Source organism: Tachypleus tridentatus, chromosome 2 (genome assembly GCF_004210375.1).
Source record: "Tachypleus tridentatus isolate NWPU-2018 chromosome 2, ASM421037v1, whole genome shotgun sequence".
NCBI lineage: Eukaryota > Metazoa > Arthropoda > Merostomata > Xiphosura > Limulidae > Tachypleus > Tachypleus tridentatus.
The window spans coordinates 95,231,409-95,246,965 of record NC_134826.1 but is presented as its reverse complement, the minus strand read 5'-3'; the positions used below and the strand labels follow the sequence as shown (position 1 = coordinate 95,246,965).

Genomic DNA, 15,557 nt, shown 5'->3' with positions numbered 1-15,557 from the left:
TTAGTGGAAGAGTATCAAGAGTAGATGGTCAATAGTTATTAAATGGACATACTCCTGAAACTAAAGCCCCTACTTCCATATTAAACAAAACTAGCCAAATTACAAATATGACCTAGTCAGTGGCACCCAAACAGAACAAAATATGGACTCAACACCTAAAGAAAAATATAATAGTAACACTAAATATATTATGAAAACAAAAAAATAAAAGAGTAAGGTGTTCCCCTTCCGGACATGGAAAACAGTTTTGTCAACAATGTCACACAAAAACCCTTGAAACTGTTAAAAACAAAAGTTTTTGGTGATATTTTGATAGTTATCATGCACAATATAAAATTGGATCCAAGTGGTAACAAAGAATAATTCACCTACTAGGGATTCTACTTGGCCTAAAGATCACAATGGAATTCTAAAACTAATAAGATAGCAATGTGATGAAATAAAAAAAAATAAAAAATTTATTCAGATTCAACAACATACTGCCAAGTAGATAATTCTCTAAAGAGTACTGTGAAATACTAAGGAAAATTTATTCAGATTCAACAACATACTGTCAAGTAGATTATTCTATAAAGAGTACTGTGAAATACTAAGGACATCATTACATGGCAAATACAATAAAATACAGCCCAAAAGTCACTTTTAGGATGCAAGGAACATCTTAGTAAATAAGTCACATCATTCACACAAGCCCATTTCTTACAGCACCCAGGGCAAAATCTAAAGAGTTTGTTTAATTTTAAAGCATTAAAACCTTTTGCAAACCTTACTGGTAGGACATAAAAATTATTTTTTGAAAGAAGAAACAGATCAGTAATGAGAAGCAATATAATCCATAAATCTTGTGGTTATCTTTTCTCATAGACCAAGTTTGATGCTTTCCAAAAAAGTAAGGTACAAGAAGCATAGATAACACAATTTAGTCTGCCTGTTGCCAGTAATAAGGTATGATATGATACGAGGAAAAGAAGATATGGCAAACACATTACTATGGGTTCAGAAAAGGTAAAAAGACCAGAAACATAATATCAAACACAAATTCCAATTAGTACAATGCCTAGGAACTCAGGATGTTTGACAGAACATGCTTAAAAGAGATCTTTGAATAGTGAGTACAAAAAAATACTGATGACTTCCATGGCATCTAATAATGACATATAAGGTAGTTCCATAAGCAGCTACAAAAGAACTGATAAGCAATGATCAAGAAACAAATTCATAAAGAAATGTCATGGTGTTGGAGTTAACTAAGATTTATCCTGATTAATACACCAAACCTGAAAGATAGCTTGTTGAGGATGAAAAGTAACCAGAGATGAGTGTTTGAGAGAATGAGCTAAAATCAAGAAAACTGTGAAGAGAATCCTACTTTCTGGAAAAAAGTACCAAACAACAGCCAGTCATAAAATCATAGACACTGAATGTCATTGTGAAAAGTTAACTTCATATAACTAATCTTGGCCATGATTCAAGAAAAAAGGATATACAGAAGGTACACGTAGAAGATAAGGTTTTCTTCATATTGATTTGGGGTATCCACAGCCAGAGAATTTGGACCTCAAGACACGTAGGGTAAAAGAAATAAAAATAGTTGGTCAAAGTAATAAAGGCACTGATCATCATGCAACCTGGGTATTCACAAATCCACTGAAAAACTTAAAAGAGTGAAAAGTTCACTCTGTGGGAAGAATACAATGATCTTGAGAGAGTCATCAAAAATGTTAGTTAAGATCAGTTGGTAACTGCCCTCAATTAACCTGTTAAAGGAACAAATGGAGGGATTATTTTTACTGTAAATGTTTGATTCAACCAAAACTGAAGAAACTCTAGAGTGACACTGCATGATAATGGGTTAGATGTCAGATGCTACTGCGAATCAAATTCCAACATTTTGCAAAGGAATGAGTTTAAAAAGGCCATCACTGCCCCCTACAACATGCACCTAAGGCTCCACAGCTTTCAATACCAAAAGAGATGGCTAAAGTGTTCTTTGAATGGTGCTGATCTAAAATCCAAGATGAAATAAATTCTGTGATAATACTAAATAAATTTGGAGTATTGAATGATCCACCCAAGACTAGTAGTTTGTTAAGTAGTCAAATGAGCATGTGTAGAAGAAAAGTTCAGAATATGCTTATCCATAATGATAGTCAACGTTAACAGAAAATGTACAGTGCTGAGGTAGTGAACAATAAAACTTCCACTTCTAGTAAAAGCCCAAAAAATGATGGAATGAAGAACAAAGAAATGTATGGGAAAAGTATTCATCATTCAATGAGCATTATGAATAAACTTCTGTAACATACTCATATATTCCACTTTGAATTAAAGTGTATCCAGATGTAAACTGAATTCATAAAAGTTTATGACTGGATTGGTAAAATAGATTTTTTTTGCTCCTTTCTAACTTTCTAAGAAAGATTTGAGACTTTCTGATCTAGAAGTTGCAATAAAACAAGATATGAAAAAAGAGAAAAGAACAGAGGTCGAACTGAAAAAAGAGAATAATATTAAAAAATGAAAGTAAAGACAGATTTAAAGGATGACAAACAAAAATTAAAATCAAGGTTTCCTATTTACACATTTTAAAACTTTATTGGCTTCCACTTTAAAATGGCACTCTACATGTACTAGTTTCAACAAGATCTGCATCACTTTCATTAAGCATCACACAAGTTCCAGTAATTTATATGTACATGTATAATTGAAGAATTTTGAATTCAAGGGTCCCACAAATGAAAAGTAGACCCAAGATAAACCTAAAAAGGACCAAACAGAGATGTCATCGATAACACAAAAAAGAATCAGTGAATGCTGCCAATCAAAAAGTACAAGTAGAAGCTCCAAACACTGACTGAGAATTAAACAACATAAAGCAGGAGGACAAAAATCACTTATTCACTACCTTTAAAAAAGCCCAATAATCAAAATCAAAATGAAATACTACATACCTAATCAACTCCTGCTGGCATGTTTCTTTTTAATTGGAAACTAATTTAAGGGAAATACCTACAAAGACAAAATCATGCAGAAAAGAAATTCTTTCAGAATTAGCTGAAACGTTGAATGGAAAGAAAGTACCTTGAAACACAGCCTGATGGGCTATAGTGTTAAAGAAATATAAAAGCCACATGATAATAGAATATTACCAGTGAGACTCACAGTTAATGAAGGCTGCAAAGTGAATATTTGATCCTGACTCTAAAAATAATAACCTGTAATCAGTGATGTCAAGAAAACCCATTTGTAGAGAAAAACATATATGTAACAACAGCTCGTTTGGGTTGAGAAAATTTTTTTCGAAGAGGAGCAAACACCGTTTCGACCTTCTTCAATGACCTAAGGTCGAAACATTGTTCACTCCTCTACGTAAAAAACTTTCTCAACCAAAACGAGCCGTTTTTACATATATATATAATAACCTATAATAAAAAAGGGCATGTCTGTTGGTCTGTGTGTGCTCATGACTGCACCCATACTAAGTAGACCATGTTATATGTGCACAGGTATTACTTATCCATATTTCTGTATGTATGCACATCTTTTTAATGAGACAAATCAGCAAACAACCATACAGAAAAGAAGAGGTTCCTTATATAACAACTTCTAATATATAGAAAAGCCAATGCATATTGGTAACAATGCATTTAATGTCATGTTGCTTAGCAACAAAAGTATATAGGTTATACTTTTATGCTAAAATGAATTCAGAATACACATATTATCAACCTAATAACATTAACAAATTCTGTTAGTGTATAATATAGGAAACCACTTCTTTTCTATATGATTTTTCTCTAACTTGCCTTATTAAAAATATGCAAGCAGTGAATAAGAAAAATATGTCACACACACACACACACACTATTATTATTATAGATGTACATGAAAGACAAAAAATCCTAGCCTAAGGCAAAAAGATTGTGCAGAAAAAATACCTGGTTTCAGATTATATAAATGTGATTCAGACAATTATGAACAAGACATTTGCAAAAAAATATCATTACAACTGTGATTTCACAGCTCTTCATATGACAATTTTAAAAACTCAATATTTTAAAACTTATGAACAGGAAAAGTTTTACAATTCTATTAAATCTACACTTTACACTTTAACTTTTAATGGCTTGTTAAGTTTTTTATGCATATGCAAGATATTTAGAATAGGTAATAAATGCACAGAAGGAAATCTCAATAAACAAGAAAAACCAAAATGCAGAGCAGAAAATGAAGAAGACCATATAGAGAATTCCCCTTCCCCACCTCCAAAACAAGTGTGAAGGTCAAGAATTTCAGGAGTAATATGAGTAGTGGAAGATTATCCTGCTGAAAATCCACCTACACAGTGAACATAAAGGGCATGAAGGTTATTTATATTTTGTCAGTAATAACTGAAAATTCAGAAGAAGGTAGAAAAACTAAAGTTCAGTTACTGAATTAATTACCTCTCTCACTACAAGTTTGGATGAACTGACTTCATAACATTTTATACATGTCATATTTTACATATTACAACCATCAATACAGAATGTGTACCTTCACAAAATTAGGCAGACTTTTAGCAAACATTACAAGTCTTTTGCGCACTTTAAGAGATTTTTCAAGAAAAAAAAAATTTTTTTAAATAGTCTGAGTGCAAAGTGATTTCCACCTTAAGATCAGAAATACTTTCTGAAAAGTCAAATTTCTCTGAAATTTCAAATGTCTTTCAGAAAATTTTATGTTTTATTCATTGATTTTTCTATCCTAATTCTGTACAAAGCTGATCAATTTGACAAGCAATGTGGTATCAGACTAATTGGGGATCCTACACTTAAAAATTGAGAACTCCTGTGATATATAGGTATATGTAAATACAGCTATGTATTACTACCAATAAAATACAAAAAATTATGTCATATACAAAATAAGTTTGATTAATTTTGATGTTGCATATCCAAAGCAATCAGATGTTAATTTTAATTAAGTCTGTTCTTGTATTCTTATTCATTAAGATTATAATGCACTGTTTTTGCAGTTGGGTACTCTTAATGTTGGCAATATTTTTGGCTGTAAACACTAATAGAAGAAAAGCAGCTTATCCTCTTAATAATGCAAATGTAGCAGTGTAAATTTTATTAATTAAGAATATTTCCTTAAAGAAATTTATTTTCTCACAGGAAATAAAATCAATTCACTTTTTATTTTTAACTTTCAATTAACTGTAAAAGCTGGAACAAGCGTTAAAACTGAATTAAATTTGCTATTTTATCAGTTAGTGACTTAAAGATTTACTTAATAACAATTACTAAATACATAATGAGAACACTATTTTACATGTATATGTGATTTAAAAGAGAAAAACTTTATTAGATTACATCTGTTGGACTTGGATTGTGCTATACAGACAACATTTTAGTAATGAAAGTGTTTTTCTTATGATATTTTACAGGAAACATTTTAGCAACTTTTAATATTCTAAAAAACAGTATTTTGACATCTTTAACAATAACAGTTTTAAATAATAATAAATGACATAAAAAGCCTTAAAGTATATCAAAACATTAATTTATTACTGTAATAAGAAATCATAATCTCAGGACCTAGAAAATATTTACAGATAAAGTAAGCACAATGTGAGTTACAGTACAGGCAGAAAACTGAAGCATGCCAACAGGAAAGATTAATAAAAATTCACAGCAGCAGCACTATGCAGTATACTCTAGTTGCTCAGTAGTAACAATGAGTGTTTATAATGCTGGAATTCATGACTTAATCTCTGTGGTAGCTTATTATGATTTTTTTGCCCAACAACAAATCAAATAAATCTCTTACATTATAAAATAACACTCAAGATAAATAGTTTCCAACACAACTGACCTTTTAAATTCATACTAAAATTTATTTTAAAAAAAATTACCTGTGTATAGAGCCTCAATAATTTTTTCTTATCATGTAACAACCTCAGAAAGTAATGGCAAACTGTAGGCTGAAATATACAAAGTAAGATTCAATTGCACACACCCAAGTATTTGGTGTTTTGCTCTCTACAATTATGAATAAATGAAAATGCAAACATATTAAACTGATAACATTTATTGTATCCATAACAGTATATACCCATAAAAAAGCATAAAAACAATAACTCTGACTTATAATTATACAGAATAAAAAAGCACTTGTAAACTGTATATGCCTGAAATATTCATCTTTTTCCTTTGTTCTTTCAATTATATGTTCTACACAAAAAATAACTTTTTCCCTATTGCTACAAATTTTACTTAATTATGAGTTAAGCTTACATATACAAGTCGAAAAATTGTCTTAAATTACAAAAATCACAATTATTTGAATCTACAGATTACAAAGTGTTACTATAGATATTCTCCTATATTATTATAACTAATTCTCCTAAAATGGATTGATGCCAGTCTTGAATTAATTTGAGATTGATCTGGAATGGTTTTCAACCAATCAGAATGTAGCAAATCAATAAAGGTATTTATTAATTCATGCTTATGTGCTGATAGACCGAGGTCCTAGGATAAGTTTCTGACAATCTTTGTCTAAATGTAGACCTAAAGTTTAGTATGTTTGACTGTCTTACCAACGTTTTTCATTATGAATTTCAGTGTTTTTCTAATCATTATAACTGTATATGATCCATATTCTTTTGTGTTTTTCTTTATTATTATTTTTGTTTCTGTATTTTTCAGACTGCAAGATGAAACGTGTTCAATTAAGTGGTGCACAAAAGAGAAAACTGGCAAGGAAAAACCAACAAAAGGCTTTGGATTTAGTGGCCAAGACTGAAACTCTGACTAATTTTTTCCCTCAACTTACACAATATGATCTTCCAAGTCAAAACCCATCTCTGCCATTAAAAGTCACTTGTACTGCATCTGACTCTGACAAGACTGAAGTTGAACCAAGCTCCACACCTACAAGTATTACTTTGTCCTCTTCAAGGTCAGAACATCATGATGGCCTTGAGGTGTCACAGGCTGGCTCAACAGGCACAAGTCTCACAACTGATCTCACTTTGCCTGTAACTAGTGTTAATTTTGATGCAAGTTGCTCTACAAGGCAGTCTGAAGTTGAAATAATTGCTGAAAATGAAAATCTACTGGACTATGGTAAAATACTTCAGACTACAAAATATAAAGAAACTAAAGCAAAAGATCCAGGGTTGTGGCTCAATTTTGCTGATGATGATGTGGCTTATTGGACTGTTTGTGGACTCATTGACTGTCAATACCACAATGGGCCATTTGGCAAACCCTGACAGACTTTCAATAGTGGCAAAGTCTGATATACTACGAGATACTGTTCGCAAAAACTTTTCTTTAGGGTAAAAGCCAATGGTGACCAATACAAGAGAGAGTGGTTATTGTATTCACCATCAACAGGGTCAGTTTACTGCTTTGTTTGTAAACTTTTTGCCCCTAAATTTTCCTCATGTTTTGTTGAAAGAGAAAGGTTCAGTGACTGGTGAAATACTATTGCAATTGATCATCACGAAAGAAGTACTACTCACCAAAACTCTATGCTAACATACTTCACTCACACATATTGTTTTTAATTTACCAGTAATCTGATATACACAGACCACAAAACTGTTTCTGGAGTGTTATTATTTGGATATATTTGTTGAATTTTTTAATCTGCTTGCTTAAGTAAAATATTTTCAATTTATGTGCATGGTGTTATAATCTATAGAAATACTGTAACAATGTAAAGTAAAACATTTGAATGAGCTTGTTGACTTCTAATTCCTATAGTGTCAGAATCAAATAGTTAAAAATTATAATTAAATTCATATTATTATCCAAAATCAATAAGGAAAAATTCAAGAATAGATGTAGAGGTTATAAGAAAAAAATGGATGTTTGCCTTTAGATTTCTCAGCAAATAACATAGACAATCTCAACTTACTGAAAGTGATAGCTGTGATGCTAAAGCATGGTTATGAAAAAGGTGAACCTGGACCAAGTGAAGCAGTACTACAAAATGTGTAACCATATTCAGTAAATTTTTCAATCACCTTGAGTTTCACTATGTAGAGGATAAATGGAGCTTGCCAAGCAATCATATGCTAAAGATAATGATGACTCATTAACCAGTGTCAACTTAAGCATAACTTTGTAGATTCCTTAAAACTCTTGAGAAAAAAAAATGGCCATCATGAACTTCCAACCACAATTGGAGCTTTATTTAAGCAAAGAGAATTTCATATAGAAATACATCAGGCATGGAATACACATATCTTGGTTCAATTGGTTGTTTGGAAATTATTGGCACAAAGTAAATGAGTTATCTATGCTAAACAACCAGTAAAAAAAAAAGGTAAATTCACTGTAAAATGTAAAAATTAATCAAGATGAAATTAAAGAAACATCAAAAAGCAGGTTAAAAAACTTAAAAAAATTAAAATGACCAATGGCCCTTAAAAATTTAAAAACACAGATAATGTGGACAGTGGACCAATGGCACTGTCCAGTGTCAGGGACAAACTCACGTAAAAAAAAAAACATGTATAAAATGACTTTGAATGACGGCACGACAGTAAAATATGGGTTATTGTGACTTGAGTGTCATAAAGGCCACACACATTGGTACAACAGTCCCAAATAAAGGAAAACAATGAGTTAAAAACTGTGACTAATGCATAGCCTTACCAAGACAACTTCCTCCTTGCAATCCTTCTGAAAACAAGGCCAGAGAGCAACAGAAGGTTTAATATGGGAAAAACTTGTCATGTCACTCAATCCATGTCAACAACCAAATTGCATGGAGCCTAGCCTTGAATACATGGCCACTGTCTGTATATGGGACAGGTACAGCAGTAATAGCACCAGAGCAGACAGACTTAGCTGCAGTGTCAGCAAGCTCATTCCTGTGAATATTGACATGGCCTGGTATCCAGAAAAACTCAACAGAAACAGAAGATAAAGAAGAACAAAATCAATTAGTTTTGATTATTGACAAGAACAAGGTGAGAATGAAAGTGAAGCAATTCCAGGGCCAATAGAGAGCTAAGAGTTGGTATGAATAGTGTAATTGGTGTACTGCAAAGCCTCTACATGACCCAGGTCAAGAGAAATGGCATACAACTTGACAGTGAACAAGAAACTGTATGGGTGATATTTTGTACAACCACCAAACTGCAACAAACCATGGCAGAGCCCACAAAGTCATCTGATTTTAAACAATCCATATAAATGGGAATGATGGAGGATGGTTCAAAAGATGTTTGGCAAACAGAAAATAGTACTTTAAACAGGAGTATCCACCCACCTAGATGACTCAAAGAAAGGTTACAAGTGAAGATAGTAATAAGTCATGATGAGGTGGATTGATTAATGAAGAGAGCTTGCCATCCAAGGGCAGACCCAATTCAATCAGCTGTGCCTGGACACGAAAGCCAAAAGGAAGAGTACCAGACCATCTATTCTGAAAAAGCATAGCTCACTGAGAAAGAAAGACACAATCCCAGGTGGGATGCTGTGGTAAAGAACAGAATTTCAAAGCATGAAGTAAAGAAAGTTGCAAGCAGAAGAGAAAAAAAGGAGGTTCATACGACTCTGTGTACAAACTCTGGATTGGAGAAATATAAAAAGCCCCTGTGCAGAGCTGAAGTCCCAGATGATAAATGGGGTCCAACACCTTCAAGACCGAAGTCCTACCAGAGCCACAGATCAGAGACCCATAATTCAGTTTGAAATGAATGACGGCACAATAGATCTTTAGCTTAGAACATCGATCCACTCCCCAAGAGGTGGAAGAAAGAACACAGAGAATGTTCAATCCCCTTGTACACTTAACATGTAGCTACTCAATTTGTGGAATAAAGGGCAGTTTTTGGTCAAACATAAGCCCCAAGAACTTTGCCTCAGGGGCCACATGAAGAATAACATCACCAAGAGGGAGCTCAGGCAGAAAAAGTGCATGCAAACAGTTTTAGAGAAAGAAGAGATAAAATCATTTGCTGTGGTCTACTTCAACAAACAATTGAGGGTGTCTGAAGCTGTTGCTCAATAAATTTCATGTTCAGTGACTGATATGAGATGTGGAAGTCATTGACTTAGAACCCATTTGCAACAGTAGAAGAAAGTTGTGCAGTGATAGCATTAATCTTCACACTGAAAAATGTGACATTCAAAACACATCCCTAAGGGACTCAAAGTTCCTGTGGAAAATAACGGGAAAGCATTGAGCCCACACAGACTTGGAATCAACAGTCCAATAAAAGGTTTTGAATAAAAGTGGGTAAATGACCACACAACCCATATGAGTGGTGGTCTTGCAAAATACCGTACCTCCACATAATATCATAAACCTTTAAAAGGTCAAAGAATATAGAACAAGATGTTACCACTTGAGAAAAACTTCTCTAATTGAAGTTTCAAGTCAAATCAGGTGTCCCACAGTGGAGTACTATTGTTGGAACCAACACTGGGTGAGCAAGATTTTCACTAAAAATGGTGTTGATTTGTTCACTTTAAGGAGATTCCTCTCTAACATTAGCTTTAGAACTATCTCCATTAAAATTTAAGTGCAATTTGAGTTTAATAACTTCAGTCAAGTGAAAACTGAAATGAGAAAAATTTTGAAAAAATAAGTCTTATGAAACTGAACCATATATCACTGTAAGACTATGTCAAGAAAAAAGAAAAAAAAAAGGATTAATGAGCAAGAACGTAGAGGAAGTCACACTCACTCCATCAATGGCTCTACTGCATGATGCCATCATCATGTAGGGGTACAAATCCACGTCTTTTCACATCAAATTACGTGAAAAGTTTCACAAGGCTGATGGTCTGCAAATATCTTTGGCTGAATGCATGAACTCAAGAGGAAAGAAACTCTCTGAATAGAGGTAAGTATTTGTGTCTCAGAAATTGATTTTGTTTTTTAAGTGGCAGTTACAAGATCCATCAAGCTGAAAATAACAAATGAAATATCATGTCTTACTGAAAATAAGCTTTGATTTTCACTTAGGAGGTTTTAAGAGATTATGCAAATGAAATCTAAAAACCATAAAATTAAAAAAATGTTTTTAATTTTGACATGAAAGTTACTTTCAGCTTAGACTACTCAGTGTGGGTAATACTCTATGTATATTCACAGACACATCTATAGTCAAAACAGTTAATTACAAAACTTTTATTTATGTACAAAGGACTTGTAGGTTTACAAAACATTTACTACATTTTGTAAAAATAATACTTATTCCATTAAATGTTATAACATGTATACTTTCATGGTTATTTGGTGTTTGCCAGGTTAGAAAAAATTAACTATCCTGTGTTTTGATGACAAGAGCAGCATATAACAGCAGACAGACATTAAAGCAGAGTTTTATCACAGATTGACTAGCCATGGCATACATACATCTGAATTTCCCCTTAGATGTTTCAACTATCCTTGAACTCCTAACAAGACCAACATTTTAAAATTTATAAACTTCACAAGAAAATGTTTGTACGTTCCTGCAAACTCTCATGTAGATTTTTCCTGTGATGGTCAATTTAACTACCCTTATAACTCTAACATAAAATGAAATAAAACTAATTTTTTTTTTAAATTTCTAGGATAACTTCAAATTGTATCATGAAACTACATTTGTTTATCCTAAGTAGCTTTAAGCTCATAATATTATACATCAATTCATAATTAATTTTTATTGTTTTATTGCACTTTGAACTGTGTCTAACTACTATCCCCACCATTATAAGTTGTAAATCATTCATGGAATGTGCAGCTCCTGTTACAACATTGAATTACATTATCCAAGATTAACTATGAGCTTCTTGCATGTGTCTCGTGCAACATTTTTATTATTTCTTTATGTAATATAATCTTAACTAACCTAGAAAGATTTCTATTTCATATTTTAGTTTCTTTTATAAATAGAGAAAAAATATGAAATACAAAAGAAATAAAGTACTTACCCAATCTTTTTTTTTCTTGTAGAGAGCACTTAACCCTACTTTTTTCTACTAATGGTAGTAATGTACAAAATAACTTTTATTTAATTAAACAGTATACTAAAGAGCACAAAATAATAACATGCAAAAAGTAACCAATTTTCCCTAACTCACAAAAATTATAATTTTCCCATACTGAAAATATATTTCTAATAGGAACCTCCCTCTACTCACAAGATTAGCTTTACCCCTTTGATGTTGCTTTCTATAATAGGAACTTTCTTATTACGTAAGCCACAGACCTTTCACAACCCCACTGTTGGAATAAGATGATTACAATGCATCTCTAAGGTAAGTTACCATGTGCCACTTCTCTACCAATAGCAGCATAGTACACTCACAACACATGCGACTCCCTCTATGCTCCTCTACTGAATTATCACTTCAAAGTTCGGCAGATGAAAGAAGCACCAGAAATGAGTGGGGGAGGAAGGATGAGAAGTGTGAGTGAAGTACTTATTGGAAATACATTTTTCGTAAAGGAAAATTACATCTTCCAATACAGTACTCCCCTTCTTTCACAACAGTAACTAGCATCTTACACTGAAGAGGAGGAGAGACGTGTGTGAAAAAAGGGCAGATACAACTCCCTAAACTTTCTATGAAAGAGAGGAACCTCACCACTTCTGATCTAGGTATACTCTCTGTCCAAATAAATATTACGCAAGACAGGACAGAAAATAAGAGGAACAGATCCAAGTGGGAGAGAATGTTGTAGAAAGTGATCCTAACCAGAAAAGATACAGTAACTCAATCCCAAAATAATAAAGCTGGTAAACAAGGATGCTATTTATGATATAGAGTGGCTAGGGCACAGCAAGCCATACCCAGTAAGTCAGGTACATCCAAAATCTCCTCAAAGGGTCCAACTTTCTTATTCCCTTATTATTAGAATAAGATGAGGATCATGCTACTTTCACCTCAAACCCAAGTTCTGGGGAATTGGAATCACACCAATTCCTGGGTATAACACACAGGAGTAGCTTTGAGCTAATTGATCTGGTAATGTGACAAATGGTATTAGGAGGATGTCTATCACATGCAATTTATTCCCCTAACCATAAAATAGTACAGAACTGTCCAAATGGCAATAACATCCCCATAGGAAGAGAGAACAAACAATAGCAAAAAATAGAACCTAAGCAATCCCACTTACCACTGCAGTGACCCATAACACAAACAGAAGAGATCACAAAAGGAAGATAAACAACCCAAAACCTGGGTGAGGGCTTATGTTGATTGGTTCACCCTTAAACTAGATCACAGGGTACCACATCCAAGCAGCAGTAGGATAAGGACACCCAGTCAAAGAGGTGAACTAAAGTTTTAATGGCTCAACTCCAGTTTTTGTATAAACAGTATCAGGAGGCTACATCATCCAGCAAGATGACAGCTCAACTCCTGTGGAGGTTACATCTAATCTACATCAGTGAAACATCACCACCCTATTTATATGCAAAAACGGCTCGTTTGGGCTGAGAAAACACTTTTACATAGAAGAACGAACAACGATGACCGAAGAAGGTCGAAACGTTGTTCGCTCTTCTATGTAAAAGTGTTTTCTCAGCCCAAACGAGCCGTTTTTGCATATAAATTTCTCAAGAAGTGGGTTTCTCGTCATCACTGATTATCACCACCCTATTCCCAAATAAATAATTATAGCCATCATTTTGTGTCTCCACAATTAACCTGGTTAGTGGCAAGGACTCCCATACTCCATTAGTAGAAGAAAGTGGGTAAAACTGCACTAGAGAGTCTGGAGGAACATCATTACCTGAAATAGTGAAATGAGTGGTACTAAATCCTTTTTTGAAAGGCAGACCATAGCAATTTGTATAATGGAGAAATGGCAGGAATGTGCAGATATCACCTTCTACATTACCCATGAAGATCATGTGTGTATGGTCCAAAATGGGCATATTTATGGAACATAATATTGTAAGACTATTCACCTACAAGCAATTCTGTGAACACCCCATCCCAAAGATGAGTTATCAAAGCCATGGAAAGAAAGCATTAGTCAACAGAGCATTAAGTGCAGATTTAGTATTTAAAAATATCTGCTCAGGGAAACTCGCAACAGAGCAGGATCCATGTAAGAAAGATATGAAGCAGGGGCCCTTAAAAGAAAAAAAAAACATTAGTAAAAACTTACCCACTGTCAAAGTCATTCCAAAATCTGAAGTACAACCACAGGTGGAAGGCAAACACCTGAGGAAGCCAAAATCACAATGTGAGGTAAACAATGGGGCATGAATATGTTAAAGTTGGCCAACATGTCCATTTTCAGGATTTCCTTCAAAGGCTGATGAAGACAAAAAGCAAGGGTTAATATTAGGTGTCAGATTTGATTGGAGGTCACATGGAACAAGGTATGGTAGGAAGGGAACAAGGAAAAAGTAGTCAACTGGAATAAATAACAAACCCAACAATAGAAGGTAGAAAGAGAGAGAGATATCTCTGGACGAATCAACCTGAATGTAAAGGGAGAGAGAAACCAAACAGGTTGGGAAGAAGAGTCATAAAATAATTAAAGATGTGAGTTATAAGATATAGGATCAAGAGACACAACTTCACAAACCTGAGAAATATTGTCCATAGAAACTGTGAAAGGCTGAACAGAATCCTCAATAAGGGTATGGGAAGGCACAGCAAATTCAAGAGGTAAAAACAGGTGATCAAAGTCCTCACCAGCTTGTCCAAGTTCCACATATTCAGGAGAAAGTGGGGCAAGTTCTGGAGATAAAGGTTGACCCAAGTAATGTGCTATCTCCTTGTGAATAAATGCCGACAAATCTCCCTACAGGTCACCAGCACCAGAAGCCTGTGTAAAAGTCCCTGTTGAATGTAAGATATCCAAAGTGGTGGCATTAACTTCAAAATTCATGTTATAGCAGTCAAAAAATCATTTGAAGTTAAAAATAAATATGAACAGAATAAGGATAAGTGAATTGGACTGCTGACAGATTTCTTTATTATATTAAATTGAAATCACCTAAATAACTAAGTCAATCTCAAGCACCACTTGAGGCAAAAAAGAAAGGCATACAAATACAAGCACTGTTAAATGTGAATGGTAATAGTTTGGTAGAGGTGAACAGAGGAAGTCACCTGTATCACATGATCATACAATGCTCCTATTAGTGAACAATTGACACATGATGATTTACGAAGTGCACATTGGTTGTAAAAGGCTTGTGGCATATGTAATAAAAAATAATTGCATATAAAGTGCAGTACCAAACAAATCTCGTGAGCATTAGAAAGTACCATATCAGAATTTTTCTAACTATGCAACAGGAGCTGTTACAAATTTATCCATGCTAGCTGTTAACTTTGTCCTGAGAACGAAGATTATACTCTGAGTGAAAGTAATGATTTTTTGTTCAGAACAAAATTATACAGGGTGTTCAGAAAGTCACTGTGCAGTTTTGTAATCATATTTTATTCAGTCTATTTCAAGCCAGCAACAGATAGCAGTGTTTAGAAAGAAAATAAGAAGGATCCAGGCCTGTATTGATGCCAACGGGGGTCACTTTCAACATTGTTTATAATTATCATTCATATTTACCTCCTGTATTCTATATT

The 15,557-nt window shown here is 33.6% G+C and overlaps 1 protein-coding gene across 5 annotated transcripts in view; it reads right to left on the bottom strand.

Moving 5' to 3' along the window:
* The window catches only part of Sirt2 (Sirtuin 2), a 60,618-nt gene that overhangs the window by 17,850 nt on the left and 27,211 nt on the right, over positions 1–15,557 (bottom strand). For all 5 annotated transcript variants that reach the window (XM_076489593.1, XM_076489596.1, XM_076489594.1 and 2 more), the window contains one exon: positions 5,900–5,968. In XM_076489593.1, the coding sequence (XP_076345708.1) occupies positions 5,900–5,968 (69 nt within the window). The remainder of the gene's footprint in view (positions 1–5,899; positions 5,969–15,557) is intronic.